Source organism: Oncorhynchus masou, chromosome 28 (genome assembly GCF_036934945.1).
Source record: "Oncorhynchus masou masou isolate Uvic2021 chromosome 28, UVic_Omas_1.1, whole genome shotgun sequence".
Lineage (NCBI taxonomy): Eukaryota > Metazoa > Chordata > Actinopteri > Salmoniformes > Salmonidae > Oncorhynchus > Oncorhynchus masou.
Genome location: NC_088239.1, coordinates 45,200,001 through 45,214,748, shown reverse-complemented (window position 1 = coordinate 45,214,748; position 14,748 = coordinate 45,200,001). Strand labels below are relative to the sequence as shown.

The 14,748-nt window shown below is 44.2% G+C and overlaps 2 protein-coding genes across 3 annotated transcripts in view; both read left to right on the top strand.

Annotated features, from left to right (window-relative positions):
• The window catches only part of LOC135517652 (adenomatous polyposis coli protein-like), a 52,105-nt gene extending 44,630 nt beyond the window's left edge, over window positions 1-7,475 (top strand). For both annotated transcript variants that reach the window (XM_064942153.1, XM_064942154.1), the window contains exon 16: window positions 113-7,475. In XM_064942153.1, coding sequence (XP_064798225.1) covers window positions 113-6,554 — 6,442 coding nt within the window. In that variant the 3' untranslated portion in view covers window positions 6,555-7,475. The remainder of the gene's footprint in view (window positions 1-112) is intronic.
• Window positions 7,476-12,532: 5,057 nt separating this feature from the next.
• srp19 (signal recognition particle 19) lies at window positions 12,533-14,266 on the top strand. Its single transcript, XM_064942152.1, has 5 exons — window positions 12,533-12,641; window positions 12,973-13,048; window positions 13,254-13,325; window positions 13,550-13,658; window positions 13,831-14,266. Exons 1-5 carry the CDS (start codon window positions 12,604-12,606, stop codon window positions 13,959-13,961), a joined length of 426 nt encoding a protein of 141 aa, XP_064798224.1. The 5' UTR covers window positions 12,533-12,603; the 3' UTR covers window positions 13,962-14,266.
• Window positions 14,267-14,748: the final 482 nt, after the last annotated feature.

Sequence of the window (14,748 nt, the reverse complement as noted above, 5' to 3'; positions counted from 1 at the left end):
ATTAACTGTAGTATTATGCTGTTAAATATTCAAATAAATTGATATTTTACTGTATCCCCTGTAGTAATTTTTACACTTGAAAGCTTACAAGACCATATGTTTCTGTCTGTAGGCAAATCCTGAGAGAGAACAACTGTCTTCAGACACTCCTGCAGCACCTGAAGTCTCACAGCCTGACTATTGTGAGCAACGCGTGCGGCACGCTGTGGAACCTCTCTGCCCGCAATGCAAAGGACCAGGAGGCCTTGTGGGACATGGGTGCTGTGAGCATGCTGAAGAACCTCATCCACTCCAAGCACAAGATGATCGCCATGGGCAGCGCTGCAGCACTGAGGAACCTCATGGCCAACAGGCCCGCCAAATACAAGGACGCCAACATCATGTCACCTGGATCCAGCCTGCCCTCTCTTCACGTCAGGAAACAGAAAGCCTTGATTGAGGAACTGGACTCTCAGCACCTCTCTGAGACATTTGACAACATTGACAATTTAAGCCCCAAGGCGTCCCACAGGGGTAAACCAAGCAGGCACAAGCAGAATGTCTACAGTGATTACGATGGTGTTTCTAGATCAGACGGGTTTAGCCCCAACAGTGTGCCTGTGCGCCCCCCTTACGTGAACACACCAGTTCTGTCAAGCCCGTCACCCAGAGAGAACCCAAGGGGAAACATAGACAGTGTTAGGGCTGAGAGGGATCGAAGCCAGGACAGAGACAGACTGAGGGGTGCACCTGGGGGTTTCCCCCCAGATCATGACTCTAAGAGAATGCAGATGCCTGCCACAACAGCTGCTCAGATCGCCATGGTGATGGAGGAGGTGAAAAGCATTCACTTGCTGACTGGTCTGGATGATCGGTCACCAGAGAGCCCTAATCAAGACCCTCACCGTAACACTGCAGCACATGGTCATTCCAATGTATACCCCTACACTAAGCCCGATCAGTCGGGCAGACCTTGTCCAATGCCCAAGTTAGAATACAGGGCGTCAAACGACAGTCTCAACAGTGTCAACAGCACTGACGGCTATGGCAAAAGAGGCCAGATGAAGCCATCTGTGGACTCTTACTCTGAGGATGACGAGGGGAAGTGTTGCGTCTATAGAAAATATCCTGCAGACCTCGCTCACAAGATCCACAATGCAAACCACATGGAAGATGATGATGGAGAAGTTGACACACCCATCAATTACAGCCTGAAGTATTCTGATGAGCAGCTGAACTCTGGTCGGCAAAGTCCAAGCCAAAATGAAAGGTGGGCGAGGCCTAAGCACATGGAGGAGGAGATGAAACAGACAGATCAGAGGTCTGTGCGATCTCAAAGCCCAGGCTACCCCATGTACACAGAGGGCAACAGTGAAGGCGAGGAAAAACTCAAGTACAAGCCCAGGTTCGTGCAAACCGAAATGCCACAGGGATTCAGATCAAGGAACGCCAATCAACAAGATCAAAGCAATGCTGGCCCCACTCAAGGAATTAACAAAAAGATGAATAACCAGACTATGTGCCAGTCTGTGGATGATTACAGTGATGACAAACCAACCAATTATAGTGAGCGATACTCAGAGGAAGAACAGCAAGATGACCAGCCGACCAATTACAGCATGAAGTACAACGAGGAACATCACGGAGAACCCATTGATTACAGTCTGAAATACTCAGACTCCTCCTCCCAAAAATCCATGTTTAGTCATTCAAAGTCATCCTCCACTCAGAGCTCAGTGAAAGACAATCTGAGCCAAGATGGTTCCACATCATCCGTGTCATCCATAAAGAATGCAGGAAGACAAATGCAGCTACATCCCTCCTCGGCTCAAATGAGATCAGGGCCAACTCGGCCAGGCCAGAAGAACACAATATCCAAACCCCCTACTGTCAATCAAGAGACACTACAGACGTACTGTGTTGAGGACACACCCATCTGTTTCTCAAGGGGTAGCTCTCTGTCATCCTTGTCCTCAGAGGAGGACGAAATGGAGGGCTGCAAGAGGAACGTAAATGCTACTAGTAACTACCCAACTCTTCCTATCTCTGAGAAAGAGTCCACTGGTGGTCACACACAAGAACAACGCAGAACTGAGAGCCAGTCTGTGCAGTATGTCCGAATGAAGCCTCCAAGAAATAGTCAAGTTCATGGAGATGGATCCAGACATCACAAAGCTGTTGAGTTTTCATCTGGAGCCAAATCCCCATCCAAAAGTGGCGCCCAGACCCCCAAAAGCCCCCCAGAACAATATGTGCAGGAGACACCCCTCATGTTCAGCAGATGCACATCTGTAAGCTCTCTTGACAGCTTTGAGAGCCATTCCATCGCTAGCTCTATACAGAGTGAATTGTGTAGCGGTATGCCCAGTGGAATCATTAGTCCAAGCGATCTGCCCGACAGCCCTGGTCAGACCATGCCTCCGAGTCGAAGCAAAACACCACCACCACCCCCACAAAATCAACATCCACCCCCAATGAAACACAAAAAGGTGCCACCTCCACCGCCTCCGAGGGCGGATATGGCTCCAAGACATGCTGCGGTACACGCTGCTGTCCAGAAAGTCCAGGTGCTTCCGGATAATGACACCCTCCTACACTTTGCGACAGAGAGTACCCCAGAAGGATTCTCTTGTGCATCCAGCCTCAGTGCTTTAAGCTTAGATGAACCTTACATTCAGAAAGATGAGCTCAAGATCATGCCTCCTGTTCATGAAGACGACCAGGGAATTGAGGCTGAGCATGAGAATGATGACACTACAGAACCCCCAAGCCAAGGGAAGCGTGAGACGGAAAAAGACATTCTGGACGATTCAGATGATGACGATATAGAAATACTGGAGGCTTGCATAAACTCAGCCATGCCAACAAAGTCATCAAGAAAACTCAAAAAGCAATCCCCTTCCAACACTACTTCTAGAATACCACCACCTACTGCCCGTAAACCAAGCCAACTTCCTGTGTACAAATTACACCCTTCACAAACCAGAGGACAACAGAAGACTGTGAACTTTGCCCATGGAGAGGACATGCCTAGGATTTACTGTGTAGAGGGAACCCCTATCAATTTCTCAACAGCCACATCTCTCAGCGACCTAACCATTGATTCACCCCCTAATGAGCTGGCCAATGCTGAAAGCCGTGCTCCTCCTTGTGCAGAAATATCATCCAGTCAAAGAAGGGACACTATTCCAGAAGGTAAATGTACAGAGGAAAAAGATGCAGGTGTTACTTCTTCCTCCACACAAGCTGCCGGGACAGAAAATGAAGGGGATGATATTTTAGCAGAGTGTATCAGTTCAGCCATGCCAAAAGGTAAAATCCACAAATCCTTTAGAGTACAGAAAATGTTCGATCAACCACTGCACCCGTCAGCTTCTCCTGTTAGCCTAGTCCAGCAGGAAGTTGAAAAGAAGCCCACTTCCCCTGTTAAACCAATGCCACAGAGTAGTGAGTACAGAGCTAGGATGATTAAGAAACCCCAGCCTCCATTCAACTTTTCTTCATACCCTGATAAAAACAAAGAAACCAAAATGCAACAGACAAAAATGGCATCCAGAGATTTCACAGATAAGCCACCAAATGCGGAGAGGCCACGGCCAGGGTTTGCTTTTGACTCACCACAGCATTACACACCAATAGAGGGTACACCCTATTGCTTCTCGCGCAATGATTCACTGAGTTCATTGGACTTTGAGGATGAGGAACCTAATCTCGCCAAGGAAAAGGCAGAACTCAGAAAAGACAAAGACCAGAGAAAAGCTTCAACAAAAGACTGTGGAAAGCCATCGTTAAGAGCAAACAGGGCAAATCTACCACAGACTGCTCCAACAAAACCTCAGCAACATAAGCAGGCAATATTTCCACAAGCATCCAAAGAAAACATGGGGCCAGTGCCAGATGAGAAGCAGAAGTTTTCCATTGAAGACACACCAATGTGTTTCTCTAGAAACTCATCTCTCAGCTCTTTAAGTGACATTGACCAAGAGAACAACAACAAAGACCTCCAGCCAAAAGAAGAAGAAGAAGATGAAGAAGAGGAGGATGTAACTCAGGTGGAAGCTCCTACAAGACCCCAAGCCTCTGGTTACGCACCAAAAGCCTTTCATGTTGAAGATACCCCTGTGTGTTTTTCAAGAAACAGTTCACTCAGCTCACTAAGCATTGACTCAGAAGATGACCTTCTACAAGAGTGCATCAGTTCAGCCATGCCAAAAAAGAAGAAACAGACAGCGAGAAATAAAGAGGGGAATGACCAAGGAGATGCCATTGAGGAGAGAGGTATGGATGGCATTTTAGCTGAGGAGCCAGAACTCACATTAGATCTCACTGATACACATAGTCCAGTTTCTGAACAAGCCTTATCGCCAGACTCTGAGTCCTTTGATTGGAAGGCCATCCAAGAGGGTGCCAATTCCATCGTCAGTAGTTTGCACCAGGCAGCTGCTAGCCTCTCTAGACAAGGCTCATCTGACTCTGACTCAATCCTCTCCCTCAAATCGGGAATATCCCTTGGTTCTCCCTTTCATTTACCCTTAAATTCAGAGGATAATAAATCTGCATCTGACAAAGGACGCCCACGGATATTAAAACCTGGTGAAAAGAGCACTTTAGAAGCAAAAAAGAAAGAAAAGGAAGAGGAGGCAGCAAAAGCTCTTAAAGGGGGCAAGAAAGTCTACAAAAGTCTCATAACAGGAAAACCACGTGCAATCACTGAGACCCCAGCCTCATTACAGCAGAGGCAGACGGCCCCTACTGTTCCAATCTCTCGTGGAAGGACAATGATCCATGTCCCTGGTGTTAGAAGCAGTTCTCCAAGCACTAGCCCAGTCCAAAAGAAGCCTCCAGCCCGCGGTCCAGCCTCAGTCTCAAAAATTCCCCCTGCCCAAGGGCAGAGCTCCAGTAATTCAAACAGAAGCATTAAACCACCTGCTAAATCTGACCCTAGTCCCGCCAGGGATCAGCCTGGATCTCAATCGGGATCAAGTAAAGCTTCATCACGATCTGGATCCAGAGACTCCACACCATCCAGGCCAGCTCAGCAGTCCTTGACCACCAGACCCATGCAGTCACCTGGTCGCTCCTCTGTGTCACCTGGAAGAAATGGTCTGGGCTCCTCAAACAAATTATCCCAACTGCCTCGCACTGCTTCTCCAAGCACATCGTCAACCAAGTCTTCTGGTTCTGGCAGGATGTCCTACACCTCCCCTGGAAGACAGATGGGTCAGCAAACGCCACCCAAGCAGACTGGCTTGACCAGAAGCACTAGCGGAATCCCTAGGAGTGAATCTGCCTCAAAGAGCCTGAATCAGTGTGGAGTTACTGGCACATCTAAGAAGCAAGATTTGTCCAGGATGCCATCCACAAAGTCAAGTGGAAGTGAGTCAGACCGGTCGGAGAAACCTGCCCTAGTTCGCCAGTCAACGTTCATCAAAGAGGCCCCCAGTCCAACACTGAAGAGGAAATTGGAAGAGTCTGCCTCGTTTGAGTCTCTGTCCCCCTCCTCTACCAGCCAGTCTCAAACGCCTGTGTCAAGCCCGTCTTTGCCAGATATGTCGTTGACTCTGCCCTATCAAGAAAGTCAGGGAAGCAACTTGAAAAAGTCCCCTCAGAGTCAAAACTCTTCAGAAAATGAGGATGGGAAACCTGAAAGGGGAGGGAAACACGACATCTCCAGATCCCATTCAGAAAGCCCCTCCAGACTCCCTAATCTTAACAGGACAGGGACATGGAAGAGGGAGAAAAGCAAACACTCCTCTTCTCTTCCAAGGGTTGGCACCTGGAAGAGAACTGGCAGCTCCTCGTCCATCCTCTCTGCCTCCTCTGAGTCAAGTGAAAAGGGCAAAAGTGAGGATGAACGACAGCCACTGAGTCCAGCCCAAAGGTCCCCACACGGTAAAGATGGAAACCCTTTAAAAGGAACATGGAGGAAGATGAAGGACAGTGAAATATCTCAGTCAGAAGGCCACGATTCTTCCTCCATAGACTCTAACACCATGGCCATGGGGCACCAAATGAGCCCTGCAGTGTCCAAGACTGAGGATGTGTGGGTGAGGATTGAGGACTGTCCCATCAACAGTCCGAGGTCTGTAAAATCTCCAACAGCAAACACACCTCCAGTAATCGACAGTGTTCTAGTCAAAATGCCATCTGTTGATCTCTTGTCAAGTGAAACCCATCCCAAACAGTCCAAAAATGAAAGTGTAAATGCTCGTAGGCAAGGTCCAGAGACTAATTTAAACTTGTTTAGGAGCAGTGAGAGTCTTGATAAGAAAGGGCCAGACCTCAAGCCTGCTCAGAGCATCATCCCAGAGGCCCATGAACTGCCTGTTGCTGAACGTACCCCTTTTAGCTCCTCCAACTCTAGCAAACACAGCTCACCTAGTGGTGCTGTGGCTGCCAGGGTCAGCCCTTTCAATTACACTCCTAGCCCCAGGAAGAGCAGTGCTGACAGTGCCACACCACCACGACCCTCACAGATACCCACGCCTGTCAGCGTCACCAACAGTGCAAAAAAGAGAGAATCTAAAGGAGAAAGTGCTGGAGAAAGTGGGTCCTACATTGTAACCTCAGTTTAAGTCCCTTGAGGCTAGACTACACAGACACACAACCACGATCTAGGGGAAATGTCTTGAGCATACCTAGTGACCTCTGTTGTAAAGAATTATTCAAACACCAAGCAAAGATCATGGATTCATCAACTTTTGGTGTAAAAAAACTAACATGTAAATAATAGTGATTTACTAGAGGGTTATTGTAGTTGATGCCTAGCCTAATTGCTGGGCTCGTGTTTCTTTGCTGGTAGGAATGTGGCTGGGACACTTGGTTATCAGAGAACGAGAGAGAGGGAGACCTCTGAAGGATAATGTATGTGAATTTGTACTGTACAGATTTTAATTATGTATGTATTTAATTTAAACCCCTGTAAAGATCCTGAATCTTGTCTGACTTGACAAAGATAATCACTTAAAGTTGCCTATTTGGGTTGTTAAATCACTTATAGGACTTTAATGCTACTCCATTTATTTTTTATTAAACCTAAGTTTCAGTCAAAGAAAATGAATTCTCACTTTTACTACTGCAAATGTATTATAAACTTCCCTTCCTTGCATGACCTGATGGTTTGGTTCCTGAAGTAAAGATTAACATGTATGTGGTCACATGTGTTGGTAGCTGTAGTGTAACATTTTACACTATCTTTATGTGTGCTCTGAAAGTAAAGGGATTATCTGCAAGTTACCCTTGACACCTTTTCGATTGAGAAAATATTTACATTGGAAAATAGATTATATAAGAGTAGATACATTGCTCTGCTGTTTAACTGTTATCAGGTGAGTTGGATGCTTTTTAACTATCTCAGAAGGACTGAATGAACACTTTGAACAAAATAAATTATTACTGTAGGTTTTTGGTGTTGGTATATAATTTTTTAAAGCTCATTTTACTTCCCCTGTAATCACTGTAATGCTAAAGCACATAAAATGACACTGTGTGGATGACTGTTCGTGTTTTATTTTCTCATGCAATAAAGTAGTGGTTGTATAAATTACACTTACAAATTGTAAATCAAAATAATAAACGTTAACATTTTTGGTGCAAAACTAGTGTCCAGTGTTACTGAACAGTGGAAGGGTTGTGTGTATCAAGCTTTGATAATTTAGTATCAATCTTGAAGATATTCTGGTAGTGAATGGAATTTAAGCTCTGCTTCCAGTCAAATCAAATTTATTTATAAAGCCCTTACATCAAGTATCTCAAAGCTGTACAGAAACCCAGCCTAAAACCCCAAACGGCACGCAATGCAGGTGTAGAAGCACGGTGGTGAGGAAACACTCCCCAGAAAGGCCAGAACCTAGGAAGAAACCTAGAGCGGAACCAGGCTATGAGGGTGGAGATTATAACAGAACATGGCCGAGATGTTCAAATGTTCGGCAGGGTCAAAAAATAATCAGTGGTTGTCGAGGGTACAACAGGTCAGCAGCACCTCAGGATTAAATTTCAGTTGGATTTTCATAGCCGTCCGGTGAACAAGTCCGTTGAAACTGGAGCAGCAGCACGGCCAGGTGGACTGGGGACAGCAAGGAGTCATCAGGCCAGGTTGTCCTGAGGCATGGTCCTAGGGCTCAGGTCCTCCGAGAGAATTAGAGCATACTTAAATTCACATAGGACACCGGATAAGACAGGAAGAAATACTCCAGATATAACAGACTGACCTAGCCCCCTGACACAAACTACTGCAGCATAAATACTGGAGGCTGAGACAGGAGGGGTTGGGAGACACTATGGCCCCATCCGATAATAACCCCGGACAGGGCCAAACAGGCAGGATATAACACCACCCACTCTTGCCAAAGCACAGACCCCACACCACTAAAGGGATATCTTCAACCACCAACTTACCATTCTGAGACTAGGCCGAGTATAGCCCACAAAGATCTCCGCCACGGCACAACCCAAGGAGCCCCTGTAATAGGGTTAGAGGCAGAGAATCCCAGTGGAGAGAGGGGAACCGGCCAGGCAGAGACAGCAAGGGCGGTTCGTTGCTCCAGTGCCTTTCCGTTCACCTTCACACTCCTGGGCCAGACTACACTCAATCATAGGACCTACTAAAGAGGTAACTTAAAGGTTGAGATCGAGTATGCGTCTCACATGGGTAGGCAGACCATTCCATAAAAATGGAGCTCTATAGGAGAAAGCCCTGCCTCCAGCTGTTTGCTTAGAAATTCTAGGGACAGTTAGGAGGCCTGCGTCTTGTGACTGTAGCATACATGTAGGTATGTACGGCAGGACCAAATCGGAAAGATGGGTAGAAGCAAGCCCATGTACTGCTTAGTAGGTTAGCGGTAAAACCTTGAAATCCGCCCTTGCCTTAACAGGAAGCCAGTGTAGAGAGGCTAGCACTGGAGTAATATGATCATTTTTGGGGGGTTCTAGTCAAGGTTCTAGCAGTCGTGTTTAGCACTAATTGAAGTTTATTTAGTGCTTTATCCAGGTAGTCGGAAAGCAGAGCATTGCAGTAGTCTAACCCAGAAGTGACAAAAGCATGGATTCATTTTTATGCATAATTTTTGGACAAAAAGTTTCAGATTTTTGCAATGTTATGTAGATGGAAAAAAGTTGTCCTTGAAACATTCTTGATATGTTCCTCAAAAGAGATCAGGGTCCTTCAGTTTTATTTGAGCCGACAGTACAACCAAGATTAATTGTCAGATTTAACAGAAGATCTCTTTGTTCCAGTGAATGATTATGAACACAAGTGTTCGTATTGCAGCTATGGTTTGATATACAAGCAAAGGGAATATAACTATAGGCATTTATTCACAACACCAATACATAAACATTTCGTGATAGTTGTATGTGTGTTACAATAACCTTCATCCGATCATAAGTGTCAAAAATTTTTATACCCGATATCACACACTAACAAACTGAAAACGTGTACAATTAATTGGTGGGAGAAGTCTCATCACTTTCATGTGTAACCCTTGTAGCTGTTTCTATTCAGTCGCGTTCGTGTGGGTCAACCAAAAACACCCGTACCATTGGTTGACAAATAGTGCCTTCCACAATACAGGTGATTGCTGTTGGTAAGAAGTACTGCAGCGATTTAAAGCAGAGAGGAAGAGGATTTCCAAATCCGAGGAAAATCTGTGTCCCTCCAGCAGGTGGCATTTTTCGTTTCTCCCACCAAGCAATGAGTTTTTGTGTGGTCAGTGTCGAATTTGGTCAACAAAAAAATTAATGTCTTATTTGATCGAATAGACGTTTCGTAATGCTTAAGTTGAGTATACTGATATAAGTAGGGCAAGTGACATCCAGGTAACTTTGCAAAAAAACACTTTATACAGTAGTCGTCTGCATAATCATGTTGAGTCTAGTAACGTAGCATCCCATTGAATACCAGTGGTTGACGTCACCTCATAATGAGATGTATACACCAATCCAAAGAAAGGACAGGCTGGAGCTAGACAGCCAGTCATGCCGCGTTGTTGACAGCGATTGGTTAGGGTGGAGCGACGTGTTTTTGTCGGTATATCCATAATCTTTCCCTAAAGGTAACTCCCATCAAAAACGGCATACCCTTTGATCACGTTTTTTTTTTTATTAAAGCGAAATTGTCAAAAGTCTGAGTTTCCACTATTTACCACAGCCACAAAGTCCAAATATCGTAAAGATAAAATAAAACAATTAGCTTTTTGGTCTTAAATTAAGGTTAGGCATAATATTAGCCGTGTGGTTAAGGATAGGGTTGCGGTTCAGGTTTAACATCAGATTTTAAGAAGATAAATGGAAGAAATGCGGGGTTTATGAATGTGAGGCTGTGTTGACCCTGGTAACTTTGATACAGCTATCACATACTATACCTTCTTTGCAGTTATCTTCAACCGAGCTTAATTTCCCGCTGAAAACCGGATGTGGGGACTCATCGTTTAGCAACGATAGTGGATTTTGCGCATCACCTTCAAAATAAACGTCCCCCAAACGGATTGAAATGTTTTATTTATTTTACTAGGCAAGTCAGATAAGAACCAATTATTATTTTCAATGATGGCCCAGGAACAGTGGGTTAACTGCCTTGTTCAGCGGCAGAATGACAGATTTGTACCTTGTCAGTTCCTCAGGGATTCAATCTTGCAACCTTTCGGTTACTAGTCCAACGCTTTAACCACTAGGCTACCTGCCGCCACAAATTGTGGAATCATGCCCTTTTTGGACTAGATAATCATAAACAAGGTCAGAATGTTGTTATATAAATTAAACAAAAGACAATAATTGGTTAATTTGAAACAACAACAAATAAATATCTGAAATCACACTGTGGATGTATTACACTTTAGAATTGCATGGAGGGCAGCATGACCTATGGATGTTGCACCAATGAAATTAAGCATCAGCTTACTTACTCAGTGACACTCACAGAACACAACTGTGTAGAGTACACACACATTATAGTGTCTTAGCTCTTATTGCAGGACTTTGACTGTGGGAATTCACCTTTCCAGTCAATCTATTGTGTGTATTGCACTGTGCAGCCTAACCTATGGATGTTGTACCCATGAAATGGGCCACGCATGCCTCCAACTCCAGCATCAAGTTTGCAGTAGTAGGCCTGATTACCAACAATGATGAGACAGCCTACAGGGAGGAGATGAGGGCCCTGGCAGTGTTGCCAGGAAATTAACCTCCCTCAATGTCAACAAAATGAAGGAGCTGATCGTGGACTTCAGGAAACAGCAGAGGGAGCACCCCCCTATCCAAATCGACGGGACCACAGTGGAGAAGGTGGAAAGCGTCAAGTTCCTCAGTGTACACATCTGAAATGGTCCACCCACATAGACAGTGTTGTGAAGTCGCAACACTGAACTCTTCAACCTCAGAAGGCTGAGTAAATTTGGCTGAGTAAATTCGGCTTGGCCCCTAAGACCCTCACAAACCTTTACAGATGCACAATTGAGAGCACCCTGTCGGGCTGTATAACCACCTGGTACAGCAACTGCACCGCCCTCAACCGCAGGACTCTCCAGAGGGTGGTGCGGTCTGCCCAAGTCATCACCGGGGGCACACTGCCTGCCTTCCAGGACACCTACAGCACCCAATGTTATAGGAAGGCCAAAAAGATCATCAAGGACAACAACCATTGGAGCCACAGCCTGTTCACCACACTATCATCCAGAAGGTGAGGCCAGTACAGGTGCATCAAAGCTGGGACCGAGAGACTGAGAAACAGCTTCTATCGCAAGGCCATCAGACTGTTAAATAGCCATCACTAGCCGGCTACCAACCGGTTATTCACCCCTGCACCTTAGAGGCTGCTGCCCTATATACATAGACATGGAATCACTGGCCACTTTAGTAATGTTTATAAACTGCTTTACTCATCTCATATGTTTATTCTGTATTCTATTCTACTGTATTTTATTCAATGTCACTCTGACGTTGCTCATCCTAATATTTATATATTTCTTAATTCCATTCTTTTACTTTTAGATTTGTGTGTACTGTTGTGAATTGTTAGATACTACTCCAGTTGGAGTTTGCTATACGTTGTTATTTAAATTCAACAAAAGACAATACTTTGTTAATTCGACACAAAAAAAGTAGAAATATGTTGAAATCACACTGTGGATGTATTACACTAGAATTGCATTGCGGCATAGTCCACAGGAGGATGGTGGCACCTTAATTGGGGAGAATGGTCTCATGGTAATGGCTGGAGTGGAATAAGTTGAATGGTATCAACCACATGATTGCCATTTGTTTGATGCCATTCCATTAACTCAGTTCTGGCTATTATTATGAGCCATTCTCCCCAATTAAGGTGCCACCATCCTCCTGTGGACTTTGCCCCAATGCAATTCTGAAGTGTAATACATCCAGAGCGTTTTCAACTTTTTTTTGTTGTCAAATTAACAAAGTATTGTCTTTTGTTGAATTTATATAACAACATTCCGATTTTATTTATCATTATCTAGTCCAAATATGGCATGATTCCACTATTTGTATCCGTTTGAATCGCTTTCAATAAGGACCTTTTATTTTGAAGGCGAACCGCACTATTGTGGCTAGCTTTATACAGGTCCCAGCTAGGAAGCTAACGCGAACTCTGTGCTAGTGTGTTCTGAGAAAATGTCTCCACTAAGTGATAATCCAGCTGAAAAGGAAAGGTGGGTGATATTAGATTCATTGCTCTTGTTTTCCCATGAAAAGTTATTGAGTTGAAGTCCTACCTGTGAACAGAAAAACAAGCGTAGACAGCCATATGTGTTAGCTAAAACTAGCCAGCGTGTCTACGAAAATCGGTAACTTAGGCAACTTTGAAGTCAGTTGGCTAGCTATTTTCTTCGTTTCAAATGAAAATACGTTTTAACTTGTACTAGTATCATTGTATTGTCGGTTGCAGTTGAGACGGCAGCAGTGTTTGCTAGCTAACATGTTCGAGACATCAAGTTATGAATAGCTTGTTAGCTAACATGTTCTTTCTGATTTCTTTTGCAGGTTTATCTGCATATACCCTTCCTATGTAAATAGTAAGAAGACCCTAGCAGAGGGGAGACGGATACCTGCTGAAAAGGTAAACCAAATCTGCAGCATTCTTCTAATTTATTTGATTCAATAAATGGTGGACGACTTATTGCCGATCTATGTTGGTAAATGGACACGCATACAAACCGCTATGGTCTACCTTTACCACACGTATACTGATTCATTATAGCCTATGTCCTCAAGAGTGTGTCGAGGGATATGGCTGACATCTTGGTTTTCCTCTACTCAACCAGGCAGTGGAGAATCCTACATGTGCTGAAATCCGTGATGTGTTGACAGCAGCAGGGGCAAATGTTCTTGTGGAGGTAATGAGACAATACATCAATAATGAGTTGCATAGCTACATATGGTGCTTCACAGGCACTCAAAATGCTTTACATCGGAGGGGAATGCCCCATTCATTACCATTGTGTAGCTCCCACCTAAGTAATTCCACGACAGCCATTTTCCATCGTCAAACACGTCACCATAGGTTAGGGGTATTGCCTGATTATAAGTCTCTAATTGTTGTTCAATTGACCAACCACAGAACAAGATGTACTCTAGAGAGTGGAACAGAGACGTGACGTTCAGAGGAAGAGTACGTGTTCAGTTGAAGCAGGAGGATGGAACTCTCTGCTCAGACAAGTTTGCATCACGTGAGTGTTTTGTAAAGGAGAGGAGCAACACCCTATGGCTCAAATTAGCCAAACTGGAAGAAATGCAGTCTGTTTTCACCATCAACTGGTCTCACAACGCACATTTGTGTGTGTGTGTGTGACCATTCAAACAAATATGAATGCTTTGCTTTCCTTCTGATTGTCCCTAAAGGTAAAGATGTGATGATCTACTGTGCTGAGATGATCCCCAAACTGAAGACCAGGACCCAGAAGGGTGCAGGGGCAGACTCCGGCTCCCAGCAAGGGGAGGGCAGCAAGAAAAGCAAGAAGAAGAGGAAGTAGAGACCCTGCCCAGTCGCACAAAGGTCCCCATATTACTGTTCAGTTTACTGTAAGAAACTAACCAACCAACCAAGGAAGGAAGTCTGTCCCAAGGAACTGGCAAGTGTCAAACAGAAAGAGTGAGAAAATGCTAATTTATGTGATGTAATTATTTGGCATTGGCCCATATGTATGACGCTATGGGATATGCCGTATGTGATTATGCCAACAGTCAAATGTAAACGTTTATATTTTGTGAATTATGTATACATCAAAGTATTCTGTTTCAATTGCTTGAAGGGAAATAAAATTCAAATAGACAATGATTGCTTCCACTTTGTTCTGACAGTAAGAATCAATTGTATTACCTTTGTCAAGTTATTATGGAACTTTCTTAACTTTTACCCATCCCTTATTTGCATATATATATTTTTTTACAGATATTTCTTTCCTCATGCGTCTAAATAAAATAAATGACTTGAGGTCACATATACAAAGCAAGTCAAATGTTTTCATTTGTTTCAATTTATTTAGGCAGGGTTAAAAAAATATATAAACACAACTTGCAAAATGTCATTGCATTTAAAGAGTTCAAGTTCATATGAGGAAATCGGTCAATTGAAATAAATTAGGTGCTAATCTATGGATTTCACATGACTGGGAATACAGCTATGCATCTGTTGGTCATTAAACAAATAGGCCTCACAATGGGCCTTTCTCCTCACTGTATTTTTGTGCGTTCAAATTACCATCAATAAAATGCATTTGTGTTCGTTGTCCGTAGCTTATGCCTGTCCATACCATAACC

Bases quoted from the DNA above. Each gene is read 5' to 3' on its own strand.
- srp19 (XM_064942152.1), top strand. From the start codon at position 12,604: ATGTCTCCACTAAGTGATAATCCAGCTGAAAAGGAAAG. The intron at 12,642-12,972 runs GTGGGTGATATT...TTTCTTTTGCAG, and splicing joins AATCCAGCTGAAAAGGAAAG to GTTTATCTGCATATACCCTT. The intron at 13,049-13,253 runs GTAAACCAAATC...CTACTCAACCAG, and splicing joins GACGGATACCTGCTGAAAAG to GCAGTGGAGAATCCTACATG.